The 15,632-nt window shown below is 51.1% G+C and overlaps 1 protein-coding gene across 3 annotated transcripts in view; it reads right to left on the minus strand.

The window, feature by feature from the left end:
- Nucleotides 1-15,632, minus strand: part of GFRA2 (GDNF family receptor alpha 2) — a gene marked incomplete at both ends in the record, with an annotated part of 75,996 nt that overhangs the window by 40,648 nt on the left and 19,716 nt on the right. For all 3 annotated transcript variants that reach the window (XM_084246169.1, XM_084246168.1, XM_084246167.1), the window contains one exon: nt 4,816-5,170. In XM_084246169.1, coding sequence (XP_084102295.1) covers nt 4,816-5,170 — 355 coding nt within the window. The remainder of the gene's footprint in view (nt 1-4,815; nt 5,171-15,632) is intronic.

The raw sequence follows: 15,632 nt of genomic DNA on the forward strand, positions 1-15,632 counted from the left end.
ACAAGGACAGCATCCACTGCAGGAAGGGGCCTAGGCAGCCAGAGCAGCCCCAGGGTGGAGTCTATTTATACACAGGCTCAGCACCCAGAGGTTAAATTGCAGTCCAGGATATGGCACGGAGCCAGTGTGGAGTTATTTATATCCTCCTGGTGGACCAAGAGCTGGGCACTTCAGAGGGCCCCTCCTGGAAGGGGCACAGTTCACAGGGTTATAGAATCACCCTCCCACAGCAGCCCCCCCCACTCCCACCCCCCCTTCACACACACACACACACACACACACACACAATCTGGACCACCCTTGCAATAAGTGTAAGCTGTGAGGGGGAAAGAAACCAAAAGATTGCATTAAAAAAATATATGTAGGTCATGGCCCACTGGGGACCGAGGCAAGGGAATTCAGCCAAATTCCATGGATTCATCCAAGAGACTGTCTGGGCTTTCCAGACTCCAGATCTGAAAGAAAGCCTTTCCCAATCTTCTCTAGGTTCTCTGTTAACTTCAGCCTACACCCTAAAGCTTGTGGGATGTGAAACAGACAAAGATGAAAGGCAGAGCGAGGGTCCTGGGGTGCAATTTCAAGTTTTGCTAGAGCTGGAAGCTTCCACCTGCACCCCAAACGGATCCTGGTCCAAGCGTGGGGGAAGGTCTGGAAGCACTCCCAATAACACCCCAGGCCCAACATGGAAGTAGCCTTGTTTAACCAAAGACTTCATCAAAGGCCTCACTCTGTCATCAGGAACATTTCATAAGACAGCCCAGCAGACGGAGTCTGTTAAGTATCACAGAGGGGAAGACAAGGCCTGCTGCTTGTATGCCACCAAGAACATCAGCAACAGGCTTTAATGTGGTGCCAGGTAAGGTCGGCTCTGCCAGAGCTGCCCCCAAGGAGTCCCGGACCAAGATTCACTCAGGGAGAAGCCTGGATGCAGCTGGGCTGACTCCCCAAGCAGAAGGCAAAGGGCAGGCCTAGGGGGTGAGGGTGCTGGGAGCTACAGCACGGCAGCTTGGACATGCTCTGGAGGTGCCGGACACCAGGGCCTCGTTTACAAGGCATGGCCCCCACGAAGGTTTCCCACAATCTCCATAGGGCCAGTTTTGCTCACTGGAGTAGAGAGGAGAGGAAGTTTGGGGGTCTCCCACTCCTGTCCCAAACACCATGGCACTGGGCCCTACCATTCACACAGCAAAGATGTGCCCCTAGTCTCCCAGCCTGGCAGGCAGAAACCTGGAGGAAGCCAAGGCCAGAAGGGATGGGAGAGGGCTCATTCCCAGACTGCCTGTTCTCCAGGGGCTCCAAGGGTCCTGGGAACAGCGTCCATGGGTCAATGGGCGGGACCTGCAGAGCAGGGAGGGAAGTTAGTTCCTCTCCCAGCTCCACCCCTGGGTCCTTCAAATCTACTGACCCACACCACCTCTAAGGAGGCATCCCTAGGGGTTCCCTCTGGTGCCAAGAGCCCATCTCTCTGGGAACATAAGCAAGTGGGGAGGCAGGCACAGGGGAGTGCACAGGTGCAGAGAGGGCAGGCTGGGAAGCCGCTTCCGCAGACACAGTCCACAAACCTGGAAGGGCCTTAGACAGGGTGATGCATCCTTGTGTAATCAGTGGAGACTGAGGGCACATGAGTGAAACAGTCCATCCTGGACCCCTCGGAAGACAAGGGCAGAGCAAGGACCAACGCAGGTCTCCTGGCTCCAGGGTGACCACGGCAATGACCTCCACCCACCATGTCTGTTTCTCCCCATAACACCCCAAGCCTCAACTCTGGGCAAAGCGCCCGAAGGTCACTTGGTCATGCCTCCCCATTCCCCCAGGTCCTGCCCTGCTCCCTTTCCTACCACAGTCAGGACCATGGGTGCTGCAGGATTGGGTGGGAAGAAAGCCCCAGTTCCAGACCAGAAGCTCACTCAGGCACATGCAGAAGCACCCAGAGCATTCTGCTCACGACCCAACTCAACCATCTAGATGCAGCACTATCTGAGGGACCCTCTGTTACCGTTATTTAAATTTGCAACCCAGCAGGGTGCCTGAGAGCTGAGTCTCACAAATCATCAGCCCTTAGCTCCCAGGATGCCTCATTCTTGACCTTCCTCACACCTCCTCTTGTTTAAACACCTCTTCAATGTTAAATTTATCCCCCAACCCTCCTATTCCTGGCTTCCCCTACCTCTAGATAAACAAACAAACAAAAGCTCCTCTGGATCTACAAACAAATACATATTTTTTTTATAAGCCACCAAAATCATCCTGTTTCAAATTCTCAGCTCTCAAGTCAAGGTCTCAGAACCCACAGGAATGACACATAATGTCCTTCCCTAAAACACATCTCACCAAGCGGGTGCTGGTGTCCAGGTGCCTTCTGCTGAGACCAGACCTCTTCCCTGACCTCCATGCCCCACAGCTGTGAGCAATACATCCGAGGCCCGAAGACTCTTCTCATGTGGCCCCCCCAGTGCCCCATAACACCAATCCTCACCCATTCTGTCATACCACATACCTGTGTGCAATATGGCCTGGCAAGGTCATTTTGAGCATTTAGAATGGAAGAGAATGCGCTGGATCCAAGAATTAGAAGCTCTCTCCTATCCTGCTGGGAATTATGTAGCCCATCAAGTCTCCAGCTACGGTTCTGCCAGGCCACACAACTGGCCCCTTCAGGGAGCATCCCCTTGTAGTAGGCACAGTTTTATTTAAGTGACCTCAATTTAATAAATAATACAGGCAAAAAAAAAAAAAAAAGCCCACCATCTTCAGTCTTGCTGAGTCTTGCAGCTAACTCTAGGGATCAGCCCGCCCAACTACAGCAGCGCTTCCCCTTCACGAGCCCCAGGGCCCAGTGCTCCTACTCTCACAGTAGTAATAAGGCCTCTGCTCCTCCCCCCTCCCCTGCAGCCCAACCTCACCCAGTCCCTCACCCAAGGGGGTCTATACCACTGCCTCCACTTCTGCCTCCCAACAGACCTGCACCCACTGCAATGTGCACACACACTCTTATGCACACCTGCACACTCATTCACATACATGCTCACATGCACACACACACTGAAGCATCATGCCTCAGTCCTCCTACCCTCTCCTCTCTCTTGCTGGTGGTCCCACCTCCCACCCTCTGCATCTCAGGTTCCCCCTCCTGTGCTCCTCCCTCAAGAACTGGTGTTTCCAATGGAGTCCAGCCTCATAGCCCACCCAGTGGCTTCACTTATCTCCTAAACCCTGAGATGCACAAATCTTCAGGCATCTCCAGCCTAGACACCCTCCCTGTGCCATCTCATTCAACACTGTGACTCACCAAGGAGGCCCCCAACAACCCCCAAACCCATTTCTCCGCTCCAGTCCCTTTACTGAGCCCCAATTCTACAAGTCCAAATGCCCCACACACACTGCCATGGGGATGACAATGGTGCCCCAAGCAGCTCAAATGCTACACGCCAACAATTCCCCATTTGGTGACAACATCGCCCATAGCTATTCAGCCAGGAAACATGGCGGCACCCATTCCCTCACCCACACACACGGTTACGGAGCACATGCCATGTGCAGGACAAACTATGGAGCAAATAAAAGAGATATAGCTTTCACCTCCAGGAATTTTCAGCCAGTCACCCAGTCTTGTCAAGTCAACTTACCCATCATCTCTGAAATGATACACTGTCACATGCCCATACCTGCTATCCTGGTCCTGGCTGCTATGCTAACCTGGAAAGGAAGCAGAATGGACCCCAGCTCTGAAATGTCTTAGCCCATATGACCTTAGACAAGATACTTCTCTATGGCTCTACTTCCTCATCTGGCAGATGTAGATGGTAACAGCACCCTCTTCATAACCTTGTTGCACAGATTAAATAAGAAGAGCCAGGGTCCAGATGTAGCCAGCAACCTCTGAACACCTGCACTACAGCAATCCCTATTCCCAGCAGGATGCCCACCTCGCAGCCCACACTCTGCGTGTGCCCACCCTGCAGCTCCTCTGGGCCGCTCTCTCCTGCCCTCCAGCCTCTGCACGTGCTGTTTTGGCTGACTCGGTCCCTGGATTTCTCCTTCTCATTTTCCAAGGCCCAGAGCAAGGCCCCTCCTCAGGACCCCAGGCGGAGGCAGATGTCCCTCCCACCACGGGCACCCACAGCCCTCACCCCATGGCACCAGCATCAGTGCTCTCTTTGTCTCCCCTTCCAGACTGCATGCCCCTCAGGGAGCATCGATTTCACCTCTGCACACCTAGATCTCAGAAGTGAGCTCTGCACTCTGCAGGAGCTCCAGAAATATTTAACAACAAACGGGAAACCTGAGAATTAGGAAGAGGCAAATTTCAACTCACTGTAACCAAACAACAAAAAACATCCTAACACTTACTAGCATTTACAGCTCTCCGCCCCAGGCGGCCACGTGACTGATGTCTGCTGAGAGATTAGGTGGGGCTCCCTTTAGAGGCGGGGCTAAATTCACTGAAGGTCTTTCCTTACAGGCATGGAGCCTCTAGTTGCCTGTGATCTTAAGTTATACATTCCCTGGGTAGTTCATTCTGGTTTCCCCCACAGTGCCTAGCCTGAGGCTGGGCACAGAATAGACAAACAATACACCGTGCTGAATGAAGGGATGAGTGGAGTGGATGGATGAACGGATGAACAAGGAGGTGGAGGAGTGAATGAGAGCGTGGAGGGATGAAACAATGAATGAATGAATGAATGATGACAATTCATTTTGCCCAAATCCAGCCCCCTTCCTTGCTGGGCTCAAGAGCTTAGCCCAGCTGACCCCAAGAAAGCAGAGAAGGGAGAGAACCCATCAGCACCTCCTAGAGCCAGGCAGTGCTCGCACCTGCACAGGTGGTCGGTCCGGCACACACTTCGGAGGTCCAGGCAATTGGGCTTCTCCTTGTCCTCGTAGGAGCAGCTGGGCAGGATGGTCTGCCGGCGGCGCTCGGCACACGCCTGGTCCTGGCAGGAGCAGAACAGCATGCGGTAGGTGTACTCGCTGGGCACGCGGTCGAAAAACTGGCGCAGGGCCTTGTGGCACTTGCGGCGGTTGCAGCGCTCAGTGGCCGAGATCTCACGGTTGCAGATGGAGATGTAGGAGGAGCGCAGCTTCTTGCAGTTGTCGTTCAGGTTGCAGGCCTTGGCAGCATCCAAGCAGTGGTTGCTTTTGGTGCTGATCGGTGGGTCTGCCCCTGTCCCTGGAGGGGGTGGAGAGAGGTCAGAGGCCCGCACAGAATGCAGCACTTGTGTGCTGGGGACACATGCCAGCATTCAGTTTCCTCATCGGTGAAATGGGATCACTTAACAGGTCTTACCTGCTAAGGCTGCAGCAAAAACAAATGAATTTGATCCGCCGAGTGCTCAGAATAGCGCCTGGCACAGGCTAAGCTATGCAGATGGTGAGTGTTGTGATGGGGACTGTTAACCCAAAGCCTTGTTCCAAAGTTATCACAGGCCTAAAAGGCAAGCAGGGAGGTTCTCATGGTCCTGGTTAAGTCCTGAGCACATAGGGTGCTCACAGTCCCTATGTGGGAGACAGGTACATAATGTGGCTAGGTCACAATCACACATCTAAGTGATAGTTGAGAGCCGAGACAGGTCCCAGGGCTGCCAAGACCGCACAGTGGCACACTGGAGCAGGCCTCTAGTCCTGGACACTGCTGCCATTTACGGAGGGACCCTCAGCAGCCATGGTACAAATGTCACCACTACCACCATCCCCGCCCTCACCCTTGTGACCACACACTCCAAAACAGCTCAGGGAGCCCACACAGTGGAAAGTGGGGGCTGGTGGCAGCCTCGGGCTCTATCAGGGCTGAGCACCTAACAATGGGGTGTGGGTGATGTCTGCATCAGTGCTGCTGTCTGTGAACTGGACCATCCTGGGCTAAAAGCAGGATTCCCAGGAATCAACTCATTTCCTCTAGTGGCCACCCCACCTCGTAAATCTCAGCTGTTCTGAGAGCAGTACATGACACAGGGCGCCCGACACTTCAGGCCTGCCATCTCCCACCCACAGAGCCCTGTCCATCCCAATGGCAGCAGACCCGGTAGGGGGAGGAGAATTCTGTCCGCACACACCCCTCATAGGCATTGTGACAGAACTGGATGGAAGATGACCTAACCCAACCTCCGTATTTTACAGATAGGGAAGCTGAGTCCCTGAGAGGGCACAGAGCTTGCCCAAGGCCACCCAGCACACTGGCAGAAATCAGAGGAGTCCAGATGATGCCAACACCAGGGAAAATCATCAGCTTAGGTGTTAAAGGAGCCACCGCCTTTTCTGTCTTTCCTCATGCACCCAACAAATGCAATATTGAATGAGCACCACCCCTCCAGGTGAGGGCCTGCAAAATAGGGGAAGGACTCGGGTAGGCAGGCTGAGGCTTGGCCTCCACCACCAGCCCAGGTGCCAGTATTTTCCAGCAGGGACCCCAGTGTTCTGATCATGTGGTACTTAGGTCCTAAGTCCCATCTCTGTGCAACCTCTCTGCTCATTCTGTGCTGGAGCAGGAGGTCCCACTCCCAAGAGCAGCTCAAGACAAGAGACTGAGAAGCAGCCTAACACACTGGTTAAGAACTGACACCTGCACTGGACTCCTGGCCCTGCTGCTGGTTAGTGACAAGGTCTTCCCCAAGTGACTGGAGCTTCCTTTGCCTCAGTTTCCTGGTTTACAAAATAGCACCTACTACACTGTGTTGTTTGAGTGTGAAGGAGCTAACTCATGCTTCTTCTCTCCCCCACAAGGTGATCCCCATCAGCTATCACATCCATCTTTAAGAAAACAAAAGATTACCTTGTGGTCATGTACCCAATACCAAGCTATTGCCCTACTTTTCTGCTCTGCTTTAAAGCAAAACTTCTCTAAACAGCTGTGTAGACCAGTTGTCCTAGTTGTCTCCCCCTCTTGCATTCTCTCCTGGAACTACTGCAAATTGGTATCTGCATCCCCCAATGTCAGTGGTCAGGTCCTCCAAGCCTCTCCTGCATCAGTCCATCAGCAGCACCAGACACAGTGGCCACTCCCCTTGGCCCCCTGGCCTCAAAGCCTTCCTCTCTCTATTGCCTCCCTGTACTTCCTTCTCAGTCTGTTTCACCGGACCATCTTCTCCAAAAGGGCTCACTCAGCACCCCTCTTCTCTCCAAGCATCGACCCCCAAGACCCTCAGCTACCTCACGATCTTTAAACACAAGTAACAAGCTGTCAACTTTGGGCCTCCCTGGTGGCACAGGTGGTTGCGTGCCACACCGCGAAGCTGTCCGCAGCCTCTGCAGCGCAGGTTCGATCAGCCAGCTGGCGAGAATCCCACATGGTGAAGCAGACCTCTCCTGTCTCGCCCGCTACTCCCCTCAGCAGTGTATTTCATCAGTCTGCCTGTTCTGTTCCCTGCTCTGTCTCCAGTGAATCCTCTCACCCTCCCGTGCATCTGGCCTATACCCTGGTTCTTGTATGAAAATAAATAAATCTTTAAAAAAAAATAAGCTGTCAACTTTCAAACTTACATTCCCAGTCAGACCTCCACCTTGAACCCCAGATTCATACAGCAAACACCTGTCCACCAACTCTACCTGAAAGGCCAACACCTGCATCTCACCTCAAGGCTGCCATAATACCCCTCTTCCTCATTTCTCTGAAAACAACACTTTCTTCCAGTAACTCAGACCAAAAATCTTGGCACTTCCTTCATCCTTTCTCATGTCAGAAAATCCTGGCTGTTCTACCTTCAGAATACATATAGAAGCTGACCACTTCTCACCACTAGTACTACCCCTTCGTCCAGCACCATCTCTGCAGGCTGGTAAGAGCTCCTTTCCTGTCCCCAAGCTCTGCTCCTGCCCCATAACAATACTCTCATCACAGCTGTGAGAAACTTCTAGAAGCTAAGGCAGAGAGATAGGGCTCCTGAGCCCCGATATTTGCAGTGGCTCTCCCATCTCATTCCTATGCGTTGGCACAGACTATGAGGTTCTATATCTGTGCTGACCAGTATGGAGGCCACTAGCCACACAAGGCCATTGAACCTGAAATGTGGTTAACCCAAACAAGATGTGCATGCCAACTCTGAAAATTCAGACCAGATTTGCAAACTTAATAAGAATAAAAATTATATGCAGTATTTCATTAATATTGTTTATTCTGATTGCATTTTGAAGCAATAATGCTTGGATATATTGTGTTAAGCAAATGTATTATTAAAATTAATTTCATTTGCTTCTGTTTACTTTTTTAATGTGGCCATTAAAAAATCTGGAATTACATGTATGAAGTATTATATTTCTATTAGCCCCTTCTGCTCTAAAAGACCTCAATTCCTATTCTTTTCCCCCTGCTCACTCTAGTCCTTTCCAGCCACTCTGGCCTTCCCGCTCTTCCTGGATCATGCCAATCACAGCCTGACTTCAGGGCTTTAGCATCTGTCACATCCTCTGCCTGAAAGGCTCTCCCCAAAGCTCTGTGACCACATGGGCCCTCTTGACATTTCATCAAGGTCTCTGCTCAGATGTCCCCTTATCTACGAGTCCTTCCTGACTACCACAGACACTGTAACAAGCAGTCCCCTCACCCCATACTCTGATCTCTTTCCCCACAGCACCCATCACTGCCTGCCATCATACACACTTGCTTACTCATTTGTCCATCTACAACAAATACAAGCTCCATGGAGGCAGGGGCACTGTTGGTGGTGTCCACTGCTGCATCCATAGCTCCTGGTGCCTAGTGCCTAATGGGTGCCAAATGTGTAACTGATGACTTAAAGAATATTGTACCTACAATGATGTTTAGTTCCTGAAAGCTCATGAACCAAATCAAACTGATACAGAGTCATCAACAGAGGTCAATACAGACAATCAAGTATGGATGTGGGGTCCGGGCTCCCAAGTGAGAGCTGTGGGATGATCAATGAAGACTGAGCCATCACCCCATCACCCTGTCTGGCCAACAACGGCCTTATAAGGCAGAAAGTGAAGCTGCCTCTCTTCTCAGAAAAAAATAAAAGGGAATCGAGGTATGTTTTCCTAACCAATCGATTAGATCTTTATTGAGGGCCTACTATGTGCCAGTCACCTCCCCGGGGACAAAGGGCAATGTTGAGTGTGTATCAGGGAAGTCAGGTGTGCAGGAGTCCAGACTGGGGGTCACAGAAGCAGTGACACCTGCCCTGAAATCTGCAGGATAAGTCAGAGAAGCAAAGAGCAGAACAGCGGTCCCAGGCAGAGGGGAGTGCAAGAGCACAAGCTGAGAGAGGGACAGCGCATCCGTGAACCTGGAGATGGAGACTGAAGGGTGGACAAAGAGGGATGACATAGTGGGCACAAGTGGGGTGTCTGACCTCCCAGCCACTTCCTGAGCAGCTGCCAAACCACAGGCAGGGCCCAGCAAGGACCGAGCATGCCTGCTGCGCCAAGGCTGCTCCGTGACACTGTGCATCAGGAGGGCTCCCTGCAGCCAGCCAGCCAGCCAGCCAGGTTGTCCTTTCACTTTCCATGCACCTGTCAGGAAGCTGGCTGGTGGCAGGGAAGAGCCAGGCAGCCTGGGGCCTAGGTGGAGGAGAACAAGGACAGAGAGGGACCCCAGAGAGACGCAGGGCGACAGCCGCGAACAGAACAGCAGCTAATTTAGGCCCAAGGCTGCTTTCAGGTTCCCCAGGTGCTTGGTTCCTGCTCCTCTCAGCATGTTCCTGAGCTACTGCCGGTGTAATTATAGCCTCAGTGGCTTCCACTTGGAACTTGAACAGTGAAAGCTTTTGCTAGGGGGGTGAGAAATGTAAACCCCTGGGCCAAAACTTGGTAAATATCCTAGAAACACACACACTTACACACACACACAATAGTGGCGACAGTAACAGCCAATTGCCTTGTTACCAGGAAGATGCCCCTTCGGATCATCCCGGAGTAGGTACAGGGGCCCCACTGTGCAGTGGAAAAAGGCCCCGGAGTGGGCCTAGGCGCTGGCTCCCTGCCCAGGCCCCTTCCCCAAGCAGGCCTCGCTCTGGCTTTCCTCGTACATCTCTGCTGGCAGCTGGGCACAGAGGCCGCCTGGACAGCCCTGCCTAGCACATCCACTCCCTCTCAAGCACACCAAGGCCCCTCCCTTGCAGTCCCTCCCTTTTCATCTTCAGGAGTTCCCACTGAGGACCAAGGAGGGCGTGCTGGATTCCAAACACAAGCCTTACCCAGTGTGGGCGACAGCTGCTGAACTAAAATGTCCAAGGGACAGTACCCAGGTCCTGCTACCGCCCACCCCACTGGATCCAGCCCTGCAGAGAGATGAGACCACAGGACTGGGAGGGATGCAGGAGCTGGGAACTCAGCCCAGACTTCATCCAGCCTCCTCTCCAGACTTTCTCCCACTCGCACTGGCCAGGGTCTCCCAGGCCTGCAGACAGCAGCCCAGATGGGTCAAGGAGTAAAGGGCGGCAGCTGTTCCAGGGGAGCAAGGCGGATTTAACAAGGCCTGGCACTGTCCAAAACCTCAGTGGATTCCTCCTCCCAACTCCAGCTCAGGGAACACGCTCTGGCTTCTTTAGCTGCCCTCCTCCCTCTGCGAGGGCAGGGCAAGGGAGGCAGCTGGATTCACAACCAGGGCCTCCTCACTCATCTCCTCTTTTCCCTCAGGGGGTGCTGCCCTAAGCCCATGACCACCTATCCCAGATCTTAATATTGCTATCGTTAGGCATGTGTCTGACACTCAGAGCCAATGTTCCAAGCCTCAGCCACCTAGGTACCCGCCTTTATCTTTTTGGCCATGTTCCAGTACCACCTGTACTAATATTTAATTAACTTCTTCTTTGAATTCTGTAATTCGTAAATGAAATGAACCTTTTTCTTCAAGTGATTCAGTTTTTAAATTTTTCAAAACCTACCTAGATGTGTCCTAAATGATAACATCAATATCAGTACTAAATTTTTAAACTACATGTTAAAATGCACTGCTATTAAAATAAAACCATTTATTTCCATAACCACTTCCCCTGCCAGCAGTGGCATTGTGTGCCCTCGGAGGGACATAACTCAAGGTTCTAGAACTTTGGTGCACTTGTAGCATTTAGAGCTGCCCGTTACTCACATACAAAGGTGCCACGCCAGGCCCACCCAGTTTTCATTGTGGTGAGACAAAGAACGAAATAAACACATAAGTGAATAAAGGAATTTAAAGTGCTGGTAAATGCTATGAAGAAATTAATTAAGGGAATTCAGAAGGGAATGACAGAGGGATAAGGAAGACCTGTCCTAGGAGGTAACATCCAACGTGAGACAGAATGATGGGCACAAGTGAAACATAAAAAAAAAAAAAAAAAACTAAGGTAGGAGAATCCCAAGCAAAGGGAGGAACCAGTGCAAAGGTCCGAAGCCAGGAATGAGTGTGGCATGTCCACAGACAAGAGGAAGGGCGAGCTGGCTGGAGCTTCTGGAATGAAACCAAAGTAAGAACGATTCCTGAAAATTCAATTCTAGAATGCAAAGCACTAGGGGATTTTTAAGGGGTGAGTCACCTGATCCTATCGCTTTGGTTGACAGATGGAAGGCAGAGTATAAGAAGGAGCAGGGGTTACAAAGACCACCATAGCAGACAGACGACAGGTAGTGTGGTGGTTGCAGAGATGGTGAAAAATGAGTCCAGCCTTCATATAACTCAGCGATAAAGTCGATGGGATAGGTTGGATGCTGAATAAGAAGAAAGAAATCAAGGAAAACTTTGGCCTGAGCACCAGGTATGTGGTGGAATTGTTCTGTGGAACAAGAAAGACTTAGAAGGAAAAAAAGAAGGGCAGGACTAAAAGGATAATTGTATTTTCAATTTAAGTTTGAGATGCCTGTTAGATGTCCAAGAGGAGATGGTGAAAAGCAGAAGCATAGATGATTCTGGAGTTTGGAGAGAGGTATGAGCTAGAGACATAAAACTAAGCATAACAGACACCGGAGGTATTTAAAGCTCCTTAACTAGATGAGGCTGCCTAGGCATAGGTGAAAATAAACAAGGTCAAGACAGACCTCTAGAGCGCCACCATTTGGTGGAAACAGGAAAAGACTGGACCATTTAGAGGAGAAACTGATTTGACAGGGGCCAAGATGAGCGTTTCAAGAAGGATGGTCAACTGAGTCCAAACTATTAGGGACATAAGGGTGAGCAGAAAGCAGACTGCTGGGTGGTGAGTAGGAAGAGGGAGGGTCTGGGTTAAGAGATCCCCAGGAGCCCTGTGGTCCCTGTTGAGCTGTGACCCCCACCTTTACTCCCAGATCTTGCGCTCATGGTGCCGCCATACCCAGCTCTCCCTCCAGATTCATTTACAGCAGTGCATGGGGAGTGCCCGCTTGTGGACAGCACTACTGGAGAAATGCACACTTGTCCTCCCAGAGCTTACATTCTGTGCAATGAGACATGAGCAAGGAACAACCATCAGCCCCGCTTGGGGCTGAGCTAGTGATCAAGAGCAGGGACCTCTGCCCAGCAGAGGCATGCGAGGTCAGCAAGTGTGCATAGGGTTGGTGACCTCCTTGAGCCTCTTCTTACCTGCAAACTGGGGGTGCAATGCCCATCCGGCTATGCTACTATGCTACCATGCATAGTAGCACAGGGCTACTCGAAGATGAAATGGGATATCAATGAAAATGCCTCACTTGGTTTGCAGCCCAAAGCACAGAGGCAATATATGTGTGTTTAAGAACGACTTGCTGGCTGGAACAATCCTCCCATTAATGTACCCTGACCCATCCAGCAAGAGCTGTAACCTCAGCTTCCCCCAAGAGATGGCCAGGTCAGCAGTGGCTTGTCTCACCTGCCAGCCCTCTGTGGTCATTCAAGGGCTGAGGACCCCAGCCTGCCTCCGCCATTGCTCTGCAATTATGGGGGCCCACCCTCCTCAAACAGGTCCTGCCAGTCCTGGGCCAAGCTTTTTATGCCTCGAGTTTCTCTAGAAACTTCTCACCCCTAGACCCACGAGACACATTGTAGGACAGGCATATTTTATATGCCAGGGGCAGCTGTATTTTTGGAAGCAGGCAAACCCACTAAAAGTCAATTTGATGAATGACAAATTCACTGAAATCAATTTGAAAAAAAATCAATTGCTTTTGAATATCATTTTGTATTTTGTCAAATTTTAACCACTGTCAGAATTCTTTCTCCAGTTCCTCAAAAGGCCTATCAGTTTTAATTTTGTGGTTCAGGCAATTAAAAATTAAAATTTTATTATATAGCATTTGAAGGGACTTTTCCAGCCACTTTTGAGGGTTCTATGTCCTTTTAAACACTGTTTTGTGGATTTTTTAATATAAATTTAGAATTTTTACCTTTCACGAACCAATACCCATATGAGCTTTAAATTTGTACCAAAACAATTAAAGTCAAACAAAAAACCAAGTTAAAAACTGAAACTGAGACATCTCATACTGCTGTGATTCACCTAAAGCCTTTGGCAGCATTTTTCTTTGTGGTGAGTGGACACAGCACTAGAGGCACCGGCCATAAGCGCACGTTTTGTTTACTGATTATGAAACATGATTTTCCCACCATAAGTCTCCATCAATTAATGACCCTTAGATTTAAAAAAAAAAAAGCTAAATATATCTTTAAAACTAGGAGAACTATTTTCAGAAAATCTTCAGAGGTCATCAAAATCATTCCGTGTGAATCTCTTAAGTTTTTAAAATAAAGAAACACATTTTCACAAATCAGTAGATTTGAATCGGCTGGTTGAATCATTTAGCTGAATTTAAAGAAGTAACCTCTGAGCAGCTTGTGGACAGGTGAGCCTGGGGGCTGGGGTGCTGCCGTCTCCTCACAGCCATTTTTGAGTCATTTCTCCTCCTTAAAGGATCCTGTGCCAACCCACGCCCCCACTCCTAGGGTCTCCTGACCAAGCCGCCCTCAGGAATGACTGCCCACCTGCCTCAATGCCTCGTTCTGTCCACTCCCCCCGTGCAGCACCCCAACGAGCCACTCCACTGGATGCTCATCCTGCCCGCCCCGGGGATCTCTCCCCGCCTCAGCTCCCAAGACCATGCCATGCTCTGTCCAGCCTTCTCCTGCAGCATATCACACCTGAAACACTGCCGCCAAGCATCACCCCTCAACCAGATGCCCCCCACACCCACGCCTCAATCTTCCCAGGCCCTGATCTCCAATCCCACCATTGCTAGGAGGTTGCTCTCCTCCTAGGCAACCCCCCTCCTTACCCAGCAAACACCCTCAAGCCTCGGCCTCCCTCTTCCTCCACATGCTCGCCGACCACAGCCCTGCTGAGACCCCCTTCCTTCCTGCTCTGCATCTGCCTGGAGCAGACTGTGGCTAGAGAAACACACAGACCTGGCTGACTGGTCTCCCTTTAAAGTCCTGATCTCACACCTCGTGTGTCATCTCACACCTCCTTCTGCAGGCCTTCCTACACCTTCTCCTCCCCCTTGTTCTTGCTTCATACTTTGCAAGAAAATAGAAGGTTTGGACGGAAACTCTCTCACCTTCCCACCCCTGCAAGACCAATCTATGTTCCCCAGGGCTGCCCCATCTGCCCCCAAGGAGGATTTTGGCCCTTGAGCCCTTAGTCCCACCCTCCTTCTGCTCCTGGACATCACTCTAGAAATTTCTTTTCTCCCTCTCCAACGGCTCATTCCCAACAGCCTCCATAGGCCCCATCTTTGTCAAGCCTCCCCTTGACCTCACACCCTCCTTTTTCACAGTTTCCCTTCACAGAGGAATTCAACAGAGCCACCTATGGTTGCTATTTTCACCCTCTCGCCTCACATTCTCTCCTCTCTCCCCCAAATCAAGCTTCCAACCCACCACAACCACTAAGGACATCATGTATGTCAGTGACCTCCGTGCTGCCCAATACAAGCGACAATTTTTCTTACTTGACATCTGAGCTACACATGGCACAGCTGACCACTTCCTCCATCCTGAGCTGCGCTTGTCTGAGTCCCCCTGGCACCCCTTCCTCCCTCTCAGCCTCCTTTGCTAGCTCTTAGTCCTCTGCACTGGAGAATCCAGACTCCCCTTTCTCTGTCTGCACAACCCCCCCTCCCGACCCCGACCCCGGGGGTCCAGAGCTTTCAATACCATCTACATGCTAATGATGCTTAATCGTTGTATCAATGCTGACCTCTCCCCAGAACTCCAGGCTTCCATCCAACTGCCTACTTGGCATTTCCAGAAGAGCAGGTAGAACGTGAACAAGCATTTCAACCATAATGAGCTGGACAGAGACTCTGGATGTCGGTGCCCCCAACATGTCCTGCTCTCATCTTCCCCAGCCTAGTACATGGCAGCAGTCTCACTGCAGTTCAAGATGAAAATACCAGTCATCCTTGACACCAACTCCACACCCTCCGCGCCACAAAATAGATCTCAGATCTGTGCATCCTCTCCACCTCCCCATGTCTCAGGACATGGGCCCTGTTGGCAGCCTCTAAAACTTCAATCCCTATCTCCTCTCTGGCCAGGCCACGCACCACCCCATGGCCCACTTCCCCACTGCGCAAAGTCATCTGTTTAAAAGCATATCATACTGCTTTTGAACAGTCTACAATCCTCCAAAGGTTTTCATCACTCTTAACATGAAATCCAAACTCCGTAACTCGCCTACAGCACCTCGGCAGTCTGGACCCTGCCTGCCTCTGGGCCACCTCCCAAGCCACCACCTCCAGCTCATCCACTGGGT

This window comes from Talpa europaea (assembly GCF_964194135.1).
Source record: "Talpa europaea genome assembly, chromosome: 10".
Lineage (NCBI taxonomy): Eukaryota > Metazoa > Chordata > Mammalia > Eulipotyphla > Talpidae > Talpa > Talpa europaea.